Here is a 19,234-nt window from a genome sequence, read left to right as displayed (position 1 = left end):
TAAAAGATTGTGCAATTCGTGCCTTGTACCTACTTCCAGAAATGGCCCCAATTTTGGATGCTGATGCAAAAGATAAATACAATGTTTCTCTTTTCTATTTTGCACACATCTGGTTCATCTGCATTGCCATTCTTTAATGAAAGAGGCATGTTAAGTGACAGACAGCTCTGTCACACATTTCCTTCTTAAAGGACTGAATTAGTGAATCACTGAAAAAACGGTTCAGTATGCACTGATAGGAAACAGGACGGTTGGCATGTTAGCATTAATTTGGTGCTAAAAGTAGGTGGGGGAAGAGGACTGTTTCGCAATGAGAGTGTGAATAATAATAATAATGATAGATTACATTTACTAAGTGCCTGACAGCTTGAACAATCCAATTTCACTTCACAAACTATCTTGCAAACACTCCCTATCAAGCATACTGCTTACTATTACAAGTAGTCTTGATGACTCATGGTATTTCTCATAGTAGTAAGCATAATGCTCGGTAGTAAGAATTTGCAGGATTGGGTTCCATATGCATATCCGACTGGGCAAAGGATGCCACCTCTGTTGTGTAGGGCAGCAGCTAAGCATGGAATTTATGCACAGGACTCTTCATGACAGTAAGCACTGAGGAAACATTAGCCCAAAATACCAGTGCCAATCCCTAGTTATAGGGAAAGTGCAATGGGATTTTCAACAGAGCTGTGAAAATAACTGATTTGACTGTTTGCTAACAGTTCTGAAAAAGAAAATTAATTTCAAATAGACTGGACATGAACAAACAAAAAAAATTAATTTTCAATGAACTGAGAAGTTGGTGAAAATATTTTGGGTTGAATGAAATGTTTCATTTTGATGTTTTTAAATTTTTTTAAAAAATAATTGAAGGACATTTCAAAATGAAAAGTTGTTTCAAATAGAAGAAATGAAACATGTTGTTTTGAAAATGTCAGAATGAAAGATTTTGATTCTTTTCAGATTTTTGGGGGTATTTTTTTTCCAACCAAAACAATTTGGTGAACTCAACATGAATTTACAAAATGTGCAACTCAACTCGAATCGGCAATTTTTGGTCAAAATATTTTGCCTAGTTCCAATATTTAATGCCTTGTGCCCTGTGACCTACTGGAAAAGGAACTGAATTGGTGACCGCAATCAGGGGAGTTTTTTAAGGTTTCAAATACTACTATATTGCTATATTTTTCACCATTATTTAAAATTCTTCCCCTGAACAGTCTCTTTCTGCATCATGCATAGTGGAACAGGCCACATTTCTATTAATTAGGAACTAGTGATATTAAAAGTCACTTGTAGCAACAGGGCAGTCATTCGCTCTGCTCCCCAGTAGTAACAGCTGATATGTTTGGTTTTTATTATTGGCCTATCAGCAACTTGGAGGCACATAAAAGGTCAGTAGTTGATGTTATTTCTCAGTCTAACATGATGTTAGATCAGGGGTAGGCAACCTATGGCACGGGTGCCGAAGGCGGCACGCGAGCTGATTTTCAGTGGCACTCACACTGCCCTGGTCCTGGCCACTGGTCCAGGGGGGCTCTGCATTTTAATTCAATTTTAAATGAAGCTTCTTAAACATTTAAAAAACTTTATTTACTTTACATACAACAATAGTTTAGTTCTATATTACAGACTTATAGAAGAGACCTTTTAAAAATGTTAAAATGTATTACTGGCATGCGAAAACTTACATCAGAGTGAATAAATGAAGACTCGGCACACCACTTCTGAAAGGTTGCCGACCCCTGTGTTAGATGCTTGGCCTCTTTTTCTGCATAGCTGGTGGGGCAAATGAGCAGCAAATTCATAAAAATACTCAAATAACATTGTGAGCACTGCATTCTTGCCATTTCCTCACTTCTGCCTATTCTGTATATGAGAGAGAACCAAAGGGGTTACATTTCAAAGGCAGTGATTGATTTACAGGCAGGAAGTTTTGAAAACTCCAAAAATTCTATAACCATCACTGGTTATACAGGTATACAAGTGAAGACGGCGACATGTTTTTACTGTCACAACAATGCTGTTGAATTTACCAGTTTAATTCTTTGCTTGTCTTTCCAACACTCCCATCCTGCATCAGCAGAGACTCAGCAGTACAGAGTCTCATTTTCTACTTCTGCAACTCCTTTGAAAATTCCACTGTGCTCCCTGGCACCAGGTTCAAAACTTCCTTGTCATAGTCAGACCTCCCTCCCCCTGCCCTTCTCTCAACAAGCTGTCACAAACCCCATCAGCTACAGTGTATTTAAATGCTGCCTCTTCCTCCCCTAGCATTAAGCCCATGTTTGGTCATCTCCCATCATCACCAGCCTTCTGCTCCCTGGATTCTCTGCTAATCATCTCACTCGCGCTCAGCCCAGCCAAACTGATGCTACTAAAACCATCTTCCTTTTTTTGGTGTTGTCCACATCCCGTTTCTCTTTGAGAATCTCTCCATTAGATTCCCATTGTTTTTCCTGTCAAATTCACACACCTTTTTGTAACCATCCTTGTCTTCTTTACTCAGTCAGAGTAGAATGGCGTTTCAGTGGAGGTTCCATTTGAAACAGGACACATCCAGAAATGGAGTGGTACAGGAGGACCCATTTATCTTCTACTACAGGGGTTGGCAACCTTTCAGAAGTGCTGTGCCGAGTCTTCATTTATTCACTCTGATTTAAGGTTTTGTGTGCCAGTAATACATTTTAATGTTTTTAGAAGGTTTCTTTCTATAAGTCTGTAATATATAACTAAACTATTGTTGTATGTAAAGTAAATAAGGTTTTAAAACTGTTTAAGAAGCTTCATTTAAAATTAAATTAAAATGCAGAGTCCCCCGGACTGGTGGCCAGGACCCAGGCAGTGTGAGTGCCACTGAAAATCAACTCACGTGCCGCCTTTGGCACACATGCTATAGGTTGCTTACCCCTGTTCTACTAGCTTATAAAAACCTGAGCAAACTCCTGCTACAATGCACTGAAAGCCTGATAACCTAGGAACAGGGACTTTAAAAGAATACAGCATTGCAGAGCAGATTGCATGTGAACAATGGGCAGTGGATTAGATTACCATACATTTTTTTCCCCACTTCTACTTTCCAACATCATTTATACCAAGTAAGTATAGTAGTATCCGGAATCCAGTACTATTCTCCCATCAAGATACCAAGAGTGTCCCTTGTTGTTTCCTACTCTTGACCTGAAGACTGTCTCGTCTGTTCCGCCTTGCCATGGTTTAATTTTCAATTAAGAGGGAATGTCAGTGAAATAGAGGGGTTCATCAAACAGTGGCCTGTTGCTGCTGAAAAAGGCATAGGTACTGGAAGCAAAGATCAGCTACCCAGCAGTCTGTTTGCCTTGCAAAAATATAGCCTAATTTTACTCTGTTTCATATTCACATACATTAGTACAGCTTTTCCCATACATTTATCCTTATGTTAGTTACATCTGTTCTTTTATTCATTCTTACGTGTTTGCTCTGCTGTCAGATTTATGAAATAGTCATTCCACTGAGCTCAGCAAATGGCGGCCATAACTTAGCTACATTGCAAAATATGTGATGCCCTTGAGGTAAACTCAGATGTTAAGGCTTTATGAAGTGTCTCACATGTGGCAGTTCAGAGAAGTCTATTTGTCAACTTGTGTCTATTGTTCAGTTGTTCAAAAGATGTTAAAAGGACCCTATTAAATCACAAGCTGTCTGAATTCCCAGGGAACTGAAAGGAGGAGAGGGAAAGATTTGCATTATTACATATGAAGATTAAAATGATCCGTGTTGGGCCCTGCTGCATTATTGTACCTTCCTTTTGATGTGGAAGTTACCAGTTGGTAGGTTCTAATATGTCTGTTTATCCACTTACAGGCTCCCTCAGTTACTCTAGTATCTGGGTACCTCACAAATATGAATGAATTTCTTCTCACAAGGGAGGGAAGTATTGCTATGCCATTTATTTATTTATTTATTTATAGTACAGCAGGGCGGAACTAAGGCACAGAGCAATTAAGTGATCGACCAATATTGCACAGGTTAGCTTTGGCAGAGCGGGGAATTGATTATAAGACTCCTGAGTCTGGTAGCCCATAGAGCTAGCTTTAGCTTTTATTTTAGTTAGCAGTTATGCAAGGAACCTACAGGCCTGTCTCCTATAAGACATTGGATTCAGCAGTTAGGATAAGGGTTGAGGCTATGAAGATTGGCCCAGATAAACGGCCCAATGGTCACCCTTAAATTTTGGGGAACTGGGTGGGAATAGAGTGTTTTGCTAAATGTATTAATAAACTATTGTAAATATAGAAAGGTTCCTAAATTGTGAGTGCTGCAACCATGCACATTGGCGTTCCCAACTGAACAGTAATTTTGATAATACTGGGCCTGATCCTGAGATAAGAACTTGTCAAACCGCAAAGTAATAACTGGGTATTAAGCAATCAATATAATGAATACATAAACCATAGATCAGGCTACAGTCCTGGCCCAGTGCCTTGAACACATGACAAAACTTTTCTATTGTAACCCCAAAAGTTATGATTTGTAGGCTCTGGCAAGTTTAAGATGGAAGTTTCTTAAAACTGTAGAAAAGAGAGAGGGAAGTCAAAGATATTTTATTAATGCACTTGGTCTTATATTGAAATGACTGAAAATCAATTCCTCCCTCAATTACCCGAAAGGTCCTGAGTCCACGAGTCTGTGTTTCCTTGCAATATTTAATGACATCACTAACACCTATGGCAGTGTAGGGACTGCATCAGATACAGTACCCTGACACAAGGCCCTGGCAGGTAGATAGAAGATCATTTCAAAATATATGCACAGACCAGACAGTGACAGTGCAAGTTCTTCAACACTGCTCAGTCAATGTACTTGAATGCTGACTTGGAGAGATTACCCTGATGGGTGAGAGGAAAGGTAGGTCTCTGTGGGTTAAATGTATCTAGCAATATATAGCACAGAAACTCTTCACTGTGAACTGCCAGTGCCATGGGTTCACTGCATGGAGGGTGAACAGCAGCATAATAGGGATGCAGGAGAACTCTATACCATCTACACATGGTGGAACTAGGGTCTATGTCAGCCCCACACGGGAACATGGAAACTGGCCTGGGACTGGACAGAAGCATGTCCAGTGGGTCCTTGATTACATGGATCCAGTGGCCACAACCTGCACTGGAAGGGATCTGCAGAGGTCTCAGCCTCTATTCTAGCTTGGGGGCAGGTGTGGAGACAGATGGACATGGAAGAGATTTTTATACCTGCCACCTGCAACATTCGCTTCCCTGCACAAATCACAGGTACTTGGATTTTGGGTTGAGGGTGAAGGGAAGTGAATTTCAGCTCCTGTGTAACTAATTTCTTGGCCTGTCTGCTGAGACTACCAGTGTCAGTGATTAGTGAGCATTCTGTGGTCGGACACCTGTTCACCAGGAAACGGACTGAGATTGCCTCCAACTCAAACTGCTGTCAGGTAGCAATAATTTCAACAACTTGGGACGTTGGCCAAATTTTATGCAGGGGCCTACAGGTGAAAGTCTCCATGTCCCATTAATAGTGAGAAAGACAGACTCTTTACATAGCCATTTGCTTTTATCAGCAAAATTACTCAGCCATTTTTGCTTTGTTTTTAATACTTTAAAATAACAATGAACCTGAATGCTAAATTCAGTCAGAACATTTAATGAAAAAAGTCAACGCCATCAATGAACTGGATGAGAGCAGAATCCCATAAAACATCTGCCTCCACCAAAGTCTACTTTTTTTTGTCACTCTTATAGTTTAAAAATGGCCAGAATAATTTGAAACTAATTTGATAAGCCCTCTCTACTATCGCAGAAAGAAAAGAAATGCGTTTGGAGGGTCCTTGTATATCAAGTTTCAGCCTGAATGAATTTTTATGGTTGACTTAAAGTATAAAATCCTGAAAATAGCTGTTTGCAAAAGGAATTCGGACAGACCCTTTAACCATTTGGAAAATAAGCACAGCTATAATTCCACTGCTTCAGAGGATAATTTTGAGTGTTTTGGTTAGGTACAACTGCTGCTTCTATTGCATTTCAGGAGAGATGTGGACAAATTGGAGAAAGTCCAGAGAAGAGCAACAAAAATGATTAAAGGTCTAGAAAACATGACCTATGAGGGAAGATTGAAAAAATTGGGTTTGTTTAGTCTGGAGAAGAGAAGACTGAGAGGGAACATGATAACAGTTTTCAAGGACATAAAAGGTTGTTACAAGGAGGAGGGAGAAAAATTGTTCTTCTTAACCTCTGAGGATAGGACAAGAAGCAATGAGCTTAAATTGCAGCAAGGGAGGTTTAGATTGGACATTAGGAAAAACTTCCTAACTGTGAGGGTGGTTAAGCACTGGAATAAATTGCCTAGGGAGGTGGTAGAATCTCCATCATTGGGGATTTTTAAGCGCAGGTTAGACAAACACCTGTCAGGGATGGCCTAGATAATACTTTTAGTCCTGCCTTGAGTGCAGAGGACTGGATTAGATGACCTTTTGAGGTCCCTTCCAGTTCTATGATTCTATGAAAAGCCAAACTTCAGTGGTGGCAATCTGGCTATCAGATTTTTTAAGAGCTTTGCATTTATAACTGATTGCACAAGCTCCACTATGAACTCCTGCTTATTTCAGAACATGTAAATTAATTCAATGGCAATAAAGGCAACTAACTAACTTGTAACTGCATAAAGCCACATAATCAGTCATGTGATGGCTGAGCAATTTGAATCTCTCCAAAAAGTCTTTGCACATATGGATTACAAACTGTATTCTATGTACAACCTCCATCCAGCTCTTCATCATCTGATGTAATCCTTCTCCTCAGCTATGTATTAAGGCTGTTTAACATTCCTAACTAGAGCTGGTCAAAAAGTTCCCAACAGAAGGATTTTTCTGTCAGAAAATGATGTTTCATTGAAATTGAAACTTTCCATGTGAACATGTCGATTTTAATTAAATTTGATTTAGGAAAAAAAAACCAAATAAAATATGTTTCGATAAAGTCAAAACAGAACATTTCAACCTTATATGAATGGAACATTTTGATCTTTTGTTTAGAAATGAATTCAATTTTCTATTAAATTATAATCTACTATAAAATACAAGTCAAAATCAGAACAAAATGTTTCAATCATATAAAAATGAAACATTTTGATTGACTGGAACAGAAGTGTTTCAAAAATTCTGTTTTGTGGGAAATTTCTCATTTTGTTTGTTTTTGTTACAATTCAGAACAAAAACAAATTTTGCAATGTTGGCATTTCCCACAGAATGGAAATTCTGAATTTTGCACAGCTCTATTCCCAACCATAGAATATGCTGTTCAGTTTTAACGGTTGAACTGGTTCATGTTAAGGTTACAATACAAGGGAGAAAAATACCCTGGCCAAGATTTTCAAAAATGAATGTCTAAAGTTAGGATACTTCAAGCATGATCCAGCACTTGTTGAAGTGTCTGGGAATCCTTCCATTAATTTCAGTGGGCATTCGATTAGGCCTTAAGTCAGTATTTAGGTGCCTAGATAAGTGGCCTGATTTTCAACAATGCTGAGAACCCAGAAGCTTCTACTGAAGTCATTGTGAACTGTGGGGTTGCTCCACACTTTTGATAATCAGTTTATTTAACCAGGTGCCCAAATACAGATTAGACTCCTTACTTTAGGTGTTCATTTCTGAAAAAAAACTCTCTCCTACATATAGTTTTTTCAAATTTCACTATTCTAGAATACATTTATATGGTGCCTCTGTATTATAGGCAGAGCAAATAGTGCTGTCTATACGTGTTTGCCCAACACATTTCACTATAAGACTTTTTTCAGTTGCTTATAACTTAACCAAACTTTAACCATTCAGGCAGAAGTTTGCTATGCTGGGTGGCTGCTCTTTACTGAATTTATCTGGAAAGTTTTAGTGAAAATAATTTAACTGTTTCCGAGAATTAGATTAGGGAAAAATATGCCATGTTAACAAAATTAATATAATTGTTTCATTGAGACGCTCTACTGCGCCCATGTTTTGGAGCAGGAACGTGAAATTTGGCAGCAGATGCCCTTTGTGTCAGGCATATGCCTTTTGCCACCCTCATGAATATTTGGCTGTTATAAGCCTTTGAAAAAATCTCAGTTCTCACATGCTCAGTAGAGACTTGTTAAGACTTTGGCAGCTAAATTCTCCAAAGGGCTCATCTGCACTGAGCACATGCCATTCCCTCATAGCGTGTTGGAAATGTCATAAGCATGGGATACGTATAGTGAATGAGGTTAAACAGGCCAGGGTAATACTTACACTAAGCTTACTGGCTATGGCCTAGTCCAGGGGTGGCCAGACTGTGGCTCCAGAGCCACATGTGGCTCTTCAGAAGTTAATATGTGGCTCCTTGTATAGGCACCGACTCCGCGGCTGGAGCTACAGGTGTCAACTTTCCAATGTGCCGGGCGCGGGTGGGGGTGCTCACTGCTCAACCCCTGGCTCTGACACAGGCCCTACCCCCAGTCCACCCCTTCACGCCCCCTCCCCTGATCCTGCCATGCCCTCACTCCTCCCACTCTGAGCCTCCTGCATGCCACAAAATAGCTGATCGGGAGATGCGGGGAGGGACGGGGAGGTGCTGATCCGTGGGGCTGCCGGTGGGTGGGAGATGCTGGGCCCGGGGTGTGGGGGAAGCTCATGGGGGCTGCTGACATATTACTGTGGCTCTTTGGCAATGTACATTGGTAAATTCTGGCTCCTTCTCAGGCTCAGGTTGTCCACCTCTGGCCTAGTCTTTGACATGCGTGTTTGCCTTGCTAATATGTCCTTATGAGAACTTTGTTAATAGTGTTGTATAGGACAAAGGTGATGTTTTGTTCACGGAATGTACTGACTTGGAGGATGTTTCATAGATAAGAGGAAGTTATCAGCATGAGTGCACAAAATTTACTACCAAAAAGTTCCCACATTGTGAAAAAACAGGAGAGTCCTTACACTGAGCAAGGGGTGAAAGGCCTGGTCAGCATGTATGATCAGTGCGTGCTCAGGGATAATAAACCAATTAGAAGAGAGATATAACAACATGGAAATAGAATGGACAGCAAAAATTATGTAAACTGAAGCTTGCACTTGCATACTGCAGGGCTGCCCGGGGTGGGGGGTGGGGAAGAGAGGCGCAAGTGGGGCAATTTGCCCCAGGATCTGCAGGGACCCCCATGAGAATATAGTATTCTATAGTATTGCAACTTTTTTTTATGGAAGGGGCCCCCGAAATTGCTTTGCCCCAGGCCCCCTGAATCCTCTGGGTGGCCCTGGCATATTGTATGAAAGACATACTGCTTAATGTTGACTGGATGGTCATATAATGCAATTGTTTGCAATTATCAGAGGGGTAGCCATGTTAGTCTGGATCTGTAAAAGCAGCAAAGAATCCTGTGGCACCTTATAGACTAACAGACGTTTTGGAGCATGAGCTTTCATGGGTGAATACCCACTTCATTGGATGCAAGTAGTGGAAATTTCCAGGGGCAGGTATATATATGCAAGCAAGAAGCAAGCTAGAGATAACGAGGTTAGATCAATCAGGGAGGATGAGGCCCTGTTCTAGCAGTTGAGGTGTGAAAACCAAGGGAGGAGAAACTGGTTCTGTAGTTGGCAAGCCATTCACAGTCTTTGTTTAATCCTGAGCTGATGGTGTCAAATTTGCAGATGAACTGAAGCTCAGCAGTTTCTCTTTGAAGTCTGGTCCTGAAGTTGTTTGCTGCAGGATGGCCACCTTAAGATCTGCTATTGTGTGGCCAGGGAGGTTGAAGTGTTCTACAGGTTTTTGTATATTGCCATTCCTAATGTCTGATTTGTGTCCATTTATCCTTTGTTTGCAATTGCTGCTCCTGGTTGCTACAGATCACTGAGATGGTCACACTGGGCACCAGAATCCAGAGCAGGGGGAGACTGTTTCTCTTGTGCTCTCAGTGGTCCCTCTGGTGGCAGGCTGGCAGCATGGAAGAAGAGGAGAAAGCCAAATAACTGCACAGGGAAGAGCTGGACCCATGGGGCAGGGAGGGAGGGAGGGTGGAAGGGAGAGGGGTCAGAGGGAATAGATTAGAATGAGGAGCCTGGGGGCAAGACTGGGACTGGGTGCCAATGTGTGTGATCATGTAATTAAAGTCAGTGTCATAATACCAATAATAACGTTGCCCAATCAACCTTAATTTTGGTATTTCCTACTTTTGAGTGCTTGATGTTACAAACATAATATTTGTTTAACATGGTGCTGTGTACCTAAGTCAGAACAATTCCACAGGCTTGTGGCTCAAATTGGAACTCTTTGGGAGACACTTAATTATACAAAGATATAACCTTAAAGCACCAAATTCTGCTAGCAGATATGAACCCACCTCTCCCACTGCTGTCCATGGAAGTTGTATCTGAGACTAGATATTGGCCCTTTTAACTAAGGGGGAGGGGTAATTGTAAATGAGGCATAAGGCGGTCGGATCTTTGTGGACATTCAACTAGCCATTTGTATTTCTTTTTAAATTTTATATCAATGTTTAGTTATTATTTATGAAAGGAAACATTAGTATAAGCATTACAAATATCTCATGGGATCTGTGGGCAGATGTGAGATAATCATAAGATATACCAGCTGCAGAGCAGAGATTTTGTGAATATTATAGCATTTATTTAATCACTTCATATTTCTAATAAAATATGGCAAAAAGACATCTCTTTATTACTCTAGGTATTTTTGAAAAACATTTGAAAAAACCCCAATGATCAAACAATTCTGTACTTTGAAAAAGTCACCATGAGCCACTGATCTGACATCTAGATAATGAATTATTTCTTGTTAACACTGCATTCAGATACAACATATTCTGGGAATTTGAACCCAGTTGGCTTCAGTTGTAATAATTGATTCTGAAAGTGACTAAATCCCTCTACATTTCTCTGGCAGCATTTATTTGAACAGTTGGAAACATCTGTCGTGTTTGGTTTAAGTTAGAAATATTTTTGTTTGTTTAAAAATTTTGAAATTTCAAAAGCAGACTCAGATCACTGGAATATAAGGAAATAAACAAACTGTATTTAATGGCATGGAATGATGGCTACTGGGGGATTCTGGTGATATCACAAACCACTATAGCTCTGCTGGGTTGAGAGAGCATGGAACTCTCAATGCCCAAATTCCTCCGCATTCTTTGCACACATATAGAAGCACGTCAGCATTCTGAAATAACTAGGGACATGTTCTTGTCTCAGTTACACCTGTGTAACTCTGGAGTACACGCTACATTGAGTCAATGGATTTAGGGTTAGAGTTTGCACTGATGTGACTGAGACCAGAATCTAGCTTCTCAATTCCCTGGAACCACAAGTTCAGGTCCTGGCAGTATTCAAATTCAAGTAATCTGCCCTTCATTTTTCCAAGAGAGATGCAATTTGCTATGCATGGGTATTTAGATGGGATCTTTAAAACTGAAGTCCCATCTGTCCGGCTGGGACACTGAAGATCCCATGACAATCTGTAACAGAGCAATGCTTTGAACCTTAAGCAAAATTTCCCCTTGCCTGTGCTATCATCCCCTTTCTCAGAGGTGGCTGTATTTAACCAGTGCTGTATGTGTACAATTGTAAAGTGCTTTGGGGTGAAAGGCTTTGTGTCAATATAAGATATCCTTATTTTTTCACAGGGGGGCCATTATTTATTATATAGGGTCAAATTCATCCCAGTGCTGGCAGTCAGCACAAGACCCTAGGTACCATTTAACCCCTTCTTAAGTCCCTTAAGGGTGATATTGACCAAACGCAGAGGTCCCAAGAAAGGCGCTACACACCCTGTAAGCCTCACACCACCTAAGCCTCACTTAAGCTTTTCAGTGGGGTTTAAGTGAGATGTAAATTGCACACAGAGTCTAATGTGTGTTCTCTGATCTGGGCTGAATTCTACCCAAAATGAAAAACAGTTAAAACAATATCCCAAAAAGGGGGAGAATGAAGGTAAGTATAATAATCATCAAAATGAAGCGATTCAAACCGTTTCCCCAGATGATGATCATGTGAAACTGTTAACGCTGTCAAAGGCTGAACATATGAGAGTATTAAGGCAAAAACAAACACTTATTTGGGGCTAACTGTCTGTGCACTAACAAGCGCCAAGACAAAGGGTTGGGCCAACAATAGCACCAACTTTCATTTTTACCATCGGAACAAATGTGCCCCAAGATAGACATTCACTCCCTGAGAAGCAGAGTATTCTGCTGTCTTCAGCTGCAAGTTTTACCTTCTGAATTTTATTCCACACACGTTCTTTATCACTTCTTCCTTCAAGGGTGTCCATGGCATCTGCCATTAGCAACTGCAGCTGTGGCACCAAGATAAAAATTATCAGTGTGGAATTCACACAGAAATAACTTCCCTAAATACACAGATTAAAACCCAATTAAAAATTCATTTGTACAGTGATGATTTTATTACTCATCTTTCACACAATGAGCATCACCACCTCATCGTCACTTCAGCCATTACTCTGTATTATTCTGGATATAAAATACTTAACAATGGGGAAAATTCCACTGGAAAATTTGTACTTACGCCTATAGGTTTTAATGTAGTAAATGTTTATATTTTTTAAAGTCACTTTTGGGTTGTAAAGAATAAAGGTTCTATATTTTATTATTTAAGTCTCCAAGATATTCTATGTATTACAAGAATTTGTGTGTGTGTTTTCTTCCAAGGCTAATGTATCGTAATTTAAGACAGCATGTAAAAACCTCACTAGAGGACAATTCTAAAGCTGAGATGTTTTTATTGTATCTCAAAGCATGTATCTCATTTACCTGTTTTACTATCCTTTTCTTTGACAAAGCCTTCCCATCATTCAGCATAACAGAGCATAAAGAACAAGGCAGCCTATTTCTACTGTAAACCATAAAAAGTATGTATTGATAAGTGCTTGATAACCAGTATTCAGTGCTAGAGGCTAGGCTCAAAATTCACTGTGGCTATGGCATTGCCTCTTTTGGGGTCCTCCTCTCAAACATTTTCAAAAATACATTTTCAACTGCATTTAAATAACATAATAATATAGGAATTGCCAGACTGGATCAGACCCACACTTCACCTAGTCCTATTTTCTGCAGTGGCCAGCACCAGATGCTTCAGAGAAAGGTGCAAGAAACCTCTCATTAGCCAAGAATGCAGCCGGCAAGCTGAAAAATTCTGTTTTGGTTCTCCAGAAACAAAAGTTTTCTGGAAATTCCTTCTCATGAAAAATTTAATATTTTTGATATTTTATCCCTTTTAAAATGGACAGTTTTTCAAAAAAGCAAAGTTTTTCATGAGAGTGGAGTTCCATTTTTCAGACAGCTTTGGTCTTTGACTGATGGGGATGCAAATGTGAAACCACAAAACCTCTGGAAGGTCTTTATTGATTGTTGTTTGTATCAACAGCTCAGATTAACTGAAGTCTCCTCTTCCCCCACAGATTTTATAAATTAACAATAATTTTAAAAATCCTGAGCTGAGGTTCTCTCTGCCATATTTTAGGACTCTGTGAATTTATGTGGTTTAGTAATTACAAAAAGGAGTTTATATCTGAAATGCCTCCGAGACCTTCACTGTATCAGTGGAAATGGCACACTGCTGTTTTTTTCCCCTTTATGCTGCTTATACTGTACATAATAACAAACCTATGGCAGATTTAGCATTTTCCAACCAGTAAATCTGAAACTAGCCTTAAATGGGCGGAAGTCTAATTTCAATTGCACCAGTGTAAATCTAGAGTATCTCCATTAACTTACATAGGTGCAAATGAGAACAGGATTTGGCCTATTATATTCTTGATGGAAAGACATCAAAAATCTAGTCATACAGCTATAAAAGGGAATTAAAGACTAAGCAAAACCACCACAGAGTGCACACTCATTAAGGATGCAATCCAGTGCCCATTGAAATCAGTGGGATTTTTTCTATTGACTTGAACGGATACTGTATCAGGCTCGGAGAGCCCAATCCTACAAACAGTTACTCCTGCATGTCCAGTCTCTCCCCGGTAGCTTTCCATTGAAATAACTGGGACACTGGGCAGGGGTAACTGCAGAATTGTGCCCTAACTGAGAGATACCCAAACTTTGCTATAACATTCAAGCCCTAAGGAATTTGAGTGTCCTTTAATGTAAACAGTTTAAAAAATGCAGTCAGACAGAATCCTGGAGAAGATGAGAGGGCAAAGACCCACTGGGAAATGAAGACAATCTTAAGTACATTTTAATACTATGGACAGGACAGCTTGTTAATTTTTCTCTCCTTTTAAATCATCTGTATTTCGAGCTTGGCAAACAAGGAATTTCCTATTGAATGTTTAATATTCATGATTGCATATTCAGTAATGGGCTCTGGTTCTGCAAAGTCCTATGCAAAAAAGAAAAGAATAGTTTTTCCCTGTCCTTGTTTTCCTGAGGTTTCCTGGAACCTAGCTTCAAAAAAGGTTCCCAGGAAGCTCACAGCTGGAGAAAAGGTGTTGTAAGTAGATTTAGGCAACATTTTAATACTATGTTTCTTAGCTGTGATATAATAAAATATAGCACTCTGGAGAAAGTCTGTGCTGATAAATGTATCAGTAACTCAAGATATTCCTCTAGTCAGCCTTAAAGCATGGGGACATAGGGTTCTAATTCCAGAAAACCCTTGCCAAAAGGATGGTGACTTTTAATAAACCATTTGCTCTGTAATGTGGTTTCCCCTTATCTTGAGCACAGACTTCAAAAGCTGGTGACTACTTCCCTCAGCCATAGGCACTTGGTCAGCTTCTCTATGGCAAGCTACTCTGAGAAGCTTCAATACTGCAGAGCTTAGGAGCTTTGGAGGACTGCAGTCAAACCTTGGGGATTGGCCTTAGGAAATCCAAGAGCTTCGGTAAACCAGGATTTGGATCATCAAAGTCTGATAAAAAATAAATGGAGGGAGTGAGGATCTTGTAATCCTCATTCAGTCAAATCATGAGAGATTTGTTTTGCCTGAATAAGAGGAATTCAATGTTTAAAACACGCAGGTGGTTTAATAAAACAACCTTTATCCTATACAATATTGACAACGTTTGCACTTCTATAACACTTTCCATTTGTGGATATCGAAGTCGGTTAAAAACATTAATGAATTCAGCTTCACAACACCCCTGTGAGTGTTAATATCCTCATTTTGCACACAAAGAAACTGAAGCTCAGAAGGGCAAAGTGATTTGCCCAAAGTCACACAGCAATTCTGTGACAGAGCCAGGAATAGAAAACTTCTGAGTCCCACTCTGGTGCTCCAACCACTAGACCATTCTGCCTCTTTTGTTTCATCCAGCTACGGTGCTAGATGTTTTAAATTCATCACAGTCTAAATAACTGCAATCATTTTCTAGGATTATTTTCTGAGGGTGAGAGGAAGGGAACACATTTTAAAAATGCAAGTGTAAATGATTCAGATGGGTTGCATAGAAGTGATTCTTCCAGGTGCTTAGCCCCTCCTCTGACAAAATGCTGCAGTGAGTATTTCAAAACGATTTCAAGTTCTCTGCACATTAAAAATGGACTTCCACTACAAATAGCACTGCAATGTTTTTTTCCCCTCTTGGCGCACTGCCTATAAAAGCCAAAACAAGGATTAAAAATAAATACTTACCAATTCAGCATCCTGCTGACTGATGTCCTGTAGATAAGGAATGGTTGCTAGCTCAGCCATCGCTTGATTAATCACTTGAGACTGTTCCTTGACTCGCTGCAACCGACTGAGGAGGCTGGCATACTGCAACTTCTCTATCACACCTGAACATGCAGAGAAACTCTCCTATCCTCTCAGCAAAAGCAAATGGGTTAGAAGAGAGCCACAGAAAACCTACTTCTCTCCTGAGACTTATGTCAGGGTTTATCATCATGTATATTCATGCTGGCAATACTGTAACCAAAGAGGCATACAGCACCTTTAAGATAATGTTTTCTAAACTCTTATATAGAAAAAAGACATCCTTTACATAATCTCTCTAGTAGTACTAGAAAAATAAATACATAGCTTAAAACAGATAGGAAGGGGGAGACTGCAGATATCCGATATTAATGTAATTTTTATTGTCATCACTTAGAAAAGGCTTTTCCATAATCCTCTTTGTTAAAATATTGTTTGGCTTTTGTGCTTTTCATGTTTCAGTGACGAGGTTGAGGAAACCATGTAACGCATAAATCTACCACATGTTCACAGGCAAAGAAAATCCACAGCTTTCAAACCTGATCTTAAACACCAGAAAGCTGCAGAGTCGGAGTCTGATCCTGTAGGCACTTAGGCAATGGCTAACTTTCAGCACATGAGTAGCCTAGTCATGTGCTTATAGCACATGCCCAAGTGGTTGCAGGATTAGGGCCTTAGATTTTAAAAAGTGCCCAAAGATCTACATAGATGCCTAGTGGGATTTTCAAAAGTGCCTTGGTGCCTAGCTCCCAAGGCACCTCATCTACTTCAGTACTTTTGAAAATCACCCTACATGCCTAATATTTGTTTGAAAATCAGATCTGTAGAGCATATTCAAGTATTTTCTTGAGGAAGGTGGGACAAGGGGTTTGTATAGGGGAGCTAATATCTTCATTACCCTCTTTTTGAAGGGTACACAGCTTTCTCACTGAAAACTCCTCAACAGGTTTTACAAAAGCAAACTATCAGTGACTAGAAGGATATACAAGTTCAGCAGGAGCTGTGTGCGCTCAGCATCCCTGAAAATCATCCCACTTATTTAAGAGCCTGAAATTTAAAATGTTGGACTAGATTTTCAAGACAGCTTCTAATAATTTTGGCAGATCTTTTTTCCCCACAATCACAGATACTGTAGTTGCAAAACTGCATGTGTGGTTGCCTCCAGCTAGATACCTAGCTATGTTATTTATGGGTCCAATCAGTTAATGGGCTGGTGGAAATTTTTTGAATGAAATGAGGGTTTTTTTGGCAAAAATCTTGACTTTTAACTCTTGGATTTTCACAAAAGTTTGAGATATTTTTAATTGACATTTTAATTTAAAAAGTCATCAAATGGTTATTGCAATTGTTATCAAAAACTTGGATTTTCAGTAAATGGAACATTTCTATAAAAATCCTAATAACGGTTTTGATATAATTTTTGATGTGTTCTTTCAAAATGTCACATTTTTTTTTTGAAAAAAATAAAAAAGGGTCCCTTTCAAAATCTGTGAAATGGAAACAACTTTGACATTTTTAATGTTTGGTTTTTTTTTCATTTTTGACCAGTTCTAATAACTAGGTTCCTAAAAGTGAGCAATTGTTGATGTAATTAATTTTGCTCATAATTTTTGACCTCTGCTATGGGGGAAGGAATGGAGTCCCAGTTAGAAATCAGGGTCTTCAAGCCTAACCGTAAAAGAAAGATGGGCAGTTATATAAGTACAAGTAAATAATCCCTTCATCTCTCCAGGGAAGTCATTGCCTTAACTCCTACTCATAAAACTACAGCACTACAGAAGAAACCACAGGAGATCCCATGCAAGAGAAACGATGCTATCCTTTATGCACCACAAAGAAGGTAATCTCAGCAGGTCAACGCAGCCCCTGGTAGATAGGAGGACTGTTGCAGAGAGTTACCCGTGGGTGCATCCACTGTGTGGGCTCACTGAACCAAATCCCTGTATAGGGGATGTAGCAAGCCATGTTTGTTACTCCTCCCCATGCACAGATATTATGGTCATTTAGGATACAGCTCAGCAAAACATTTAAACATGTACTGAAGTCCATCCCTATTCAGCAAACCACTTAAGCATCTGCTTAACTTCAGGAAGGTACTTAAGTCCCATTTGCTTCAATGAACTTTAGATTAGATTCTTATGGTGGGTAGAGGAGATTCCATCCCTCAGCCTTGTCATCATTTTTGTCGTGAGAAAAGCCCTGTTCTACAGGCTTTCTATGTCCCCAAGATATGAATTAGAATAATTAGAATGAAAAGTCAAGGAAAAGGTTTGTATCATTGCAGCAATACAGATATATATTCATTAAAATAAAGAAGAACAATTAATTAATGAGAGCTTGAGAGGGAATTTATCAACATGTAACAATTGAAAACAAGTCAAATCACATTTTTAGTTGCAGCAGAACGTTGTTTTCTGGATTCCTGAGCTCCCACCCCCATATAAATGAAAAGAAATTAGTGTATTGACTCATCAACTGAAGAAGATGTTAAAATGCTTCTTCATCTGGCTGAATCATGCTGTCTTGGGGCCGAGGAAGGGGGAAGAGTGCTTCTCCAATTTTTATAAAAGTAAAGGGGGAAAAAAAAGGAAAGGAAACCGCTCTTTGTCATCTTGATTTGCCAAAAAAAGATGGGCACACATCATGGAGCTATAAACCCAGATTTGGTGCCTGAGCCAGCTCGTGCTTTATGGCCATAGCAATGTTATTGATGTTTACAGTAGGCCAGAGGTAAATAAATAAATAACTGACAGCAGGATATTTTTAAAGGAATTATAACAGGTTGAACATTGTCAGGGGTTGTGTTTCAGTGACAATGAAAAATGAAGAAAGAGAGCGTAAATAACTGCTTCTGGCTTGAAAAAGAGTTCACAGGGATATGAACCACATGATGAGAATTACATGAACTAGAGTGGAGTTCAAGAGGCTACTAAGCTGCAGTAAAAATATCAGAAATATCATGGCCATGGATGAAGCTGAAACTGCCTCTACAGGTACAGTGAAGGTTAAGTAAATAGCAATCTTAAATGGAGGCTTTAGGGGAAAAGAATTGGCCTATTTAATAGAGGGAAGAGTTTAATGTCTAAGAAATAGGACTGTGATGTAACCAACAAATTCATCAGAAGGGTTGAAAATGCATCTTTGATAGGAATGCGATAAGGGACTAAAACATTAATTGGCAGACAAATCACAACGCTTTTCCCTTCCAGATGTGCACAGACATACATCATCCAGGTCTCACACAGAATTAATGAAAAGTAAAATTAACAATTGTTGGGCCTTGTCCTGCAGCCCTCACTCACATGTATCGTCTCATTGAAGCCAAGGGCCAAAGTTACTCTGGGCCAGATTGTCCCCTCCCCAGAGAAAACCCACAGCTAAAAGAGAAATCTCACAAGAGTTCCCCCTGAATTTAGACAGGTGGAATTTGCCTGTCCACAGAAAAAGTAGTGGAATCTTGGCGGATCCGCTGGAAGGATAGGAACATCTAAGGATGTGGTTCCTGAACACCAGCTCTGGGATCCCTCTGTAAGTCCTTGAAAGGTTATCGCC

At 39.6% G+C, this 19,234-nt stretch overlaps 1 protein-coding gene across 6 annotated transcripts in view; it reads right to left on the bottom strand.

Annotated features, from left to right (window-relative positions):
* Positions 1-19,234, bottom strand: part of SPATA16 (spermatogenesis associated 16) — a 137,424-nt gene that overhangs the window by 10,959 nt on the left and 107,231 nt on the right. For 4 of the 6 annotated variants that reach the window (XM_039486925.1, XM_039486927.1, XM_039486928.1 and 1 more), the window contains exons 9-10: positions 15,623-15,787; positions 12,240-12,320 (exon numbers count right to left, since the gene is read on the bottom strand). In XM_039486925.1, the coding sequence (XP_039342859.1) occupies positions 12,240-12,320; positions 15,623-15,787 (246 nt within the window). The remainder of the gene's footprint in view (positions 1-12,239; positions 12,321-15,622; positions 15,788-19,234) is intronic. The other 2 variants (XM_039486929.1, XM_039486930.1) reach the window with 1 other exon arrangement.

Source organism: Mauremys reevesii, linkage group 9 (genome assembly GCF_016161935.1).
Source record: "Mauremys reevesii isolate NIE-2019 linkage group 9, ASM1616193v1, whole genome shotgun sequence".
Lineage (NCBI taxonomy): Eukaryota > Metazoa > Chordata > Testudines > Geoemydidae > Mauremys > Mauremys reevesii.
Note: the sequence above shows the minus strand (reverse complement) of the source record. Positions and strands in the feature narration are given on the sequence as shown.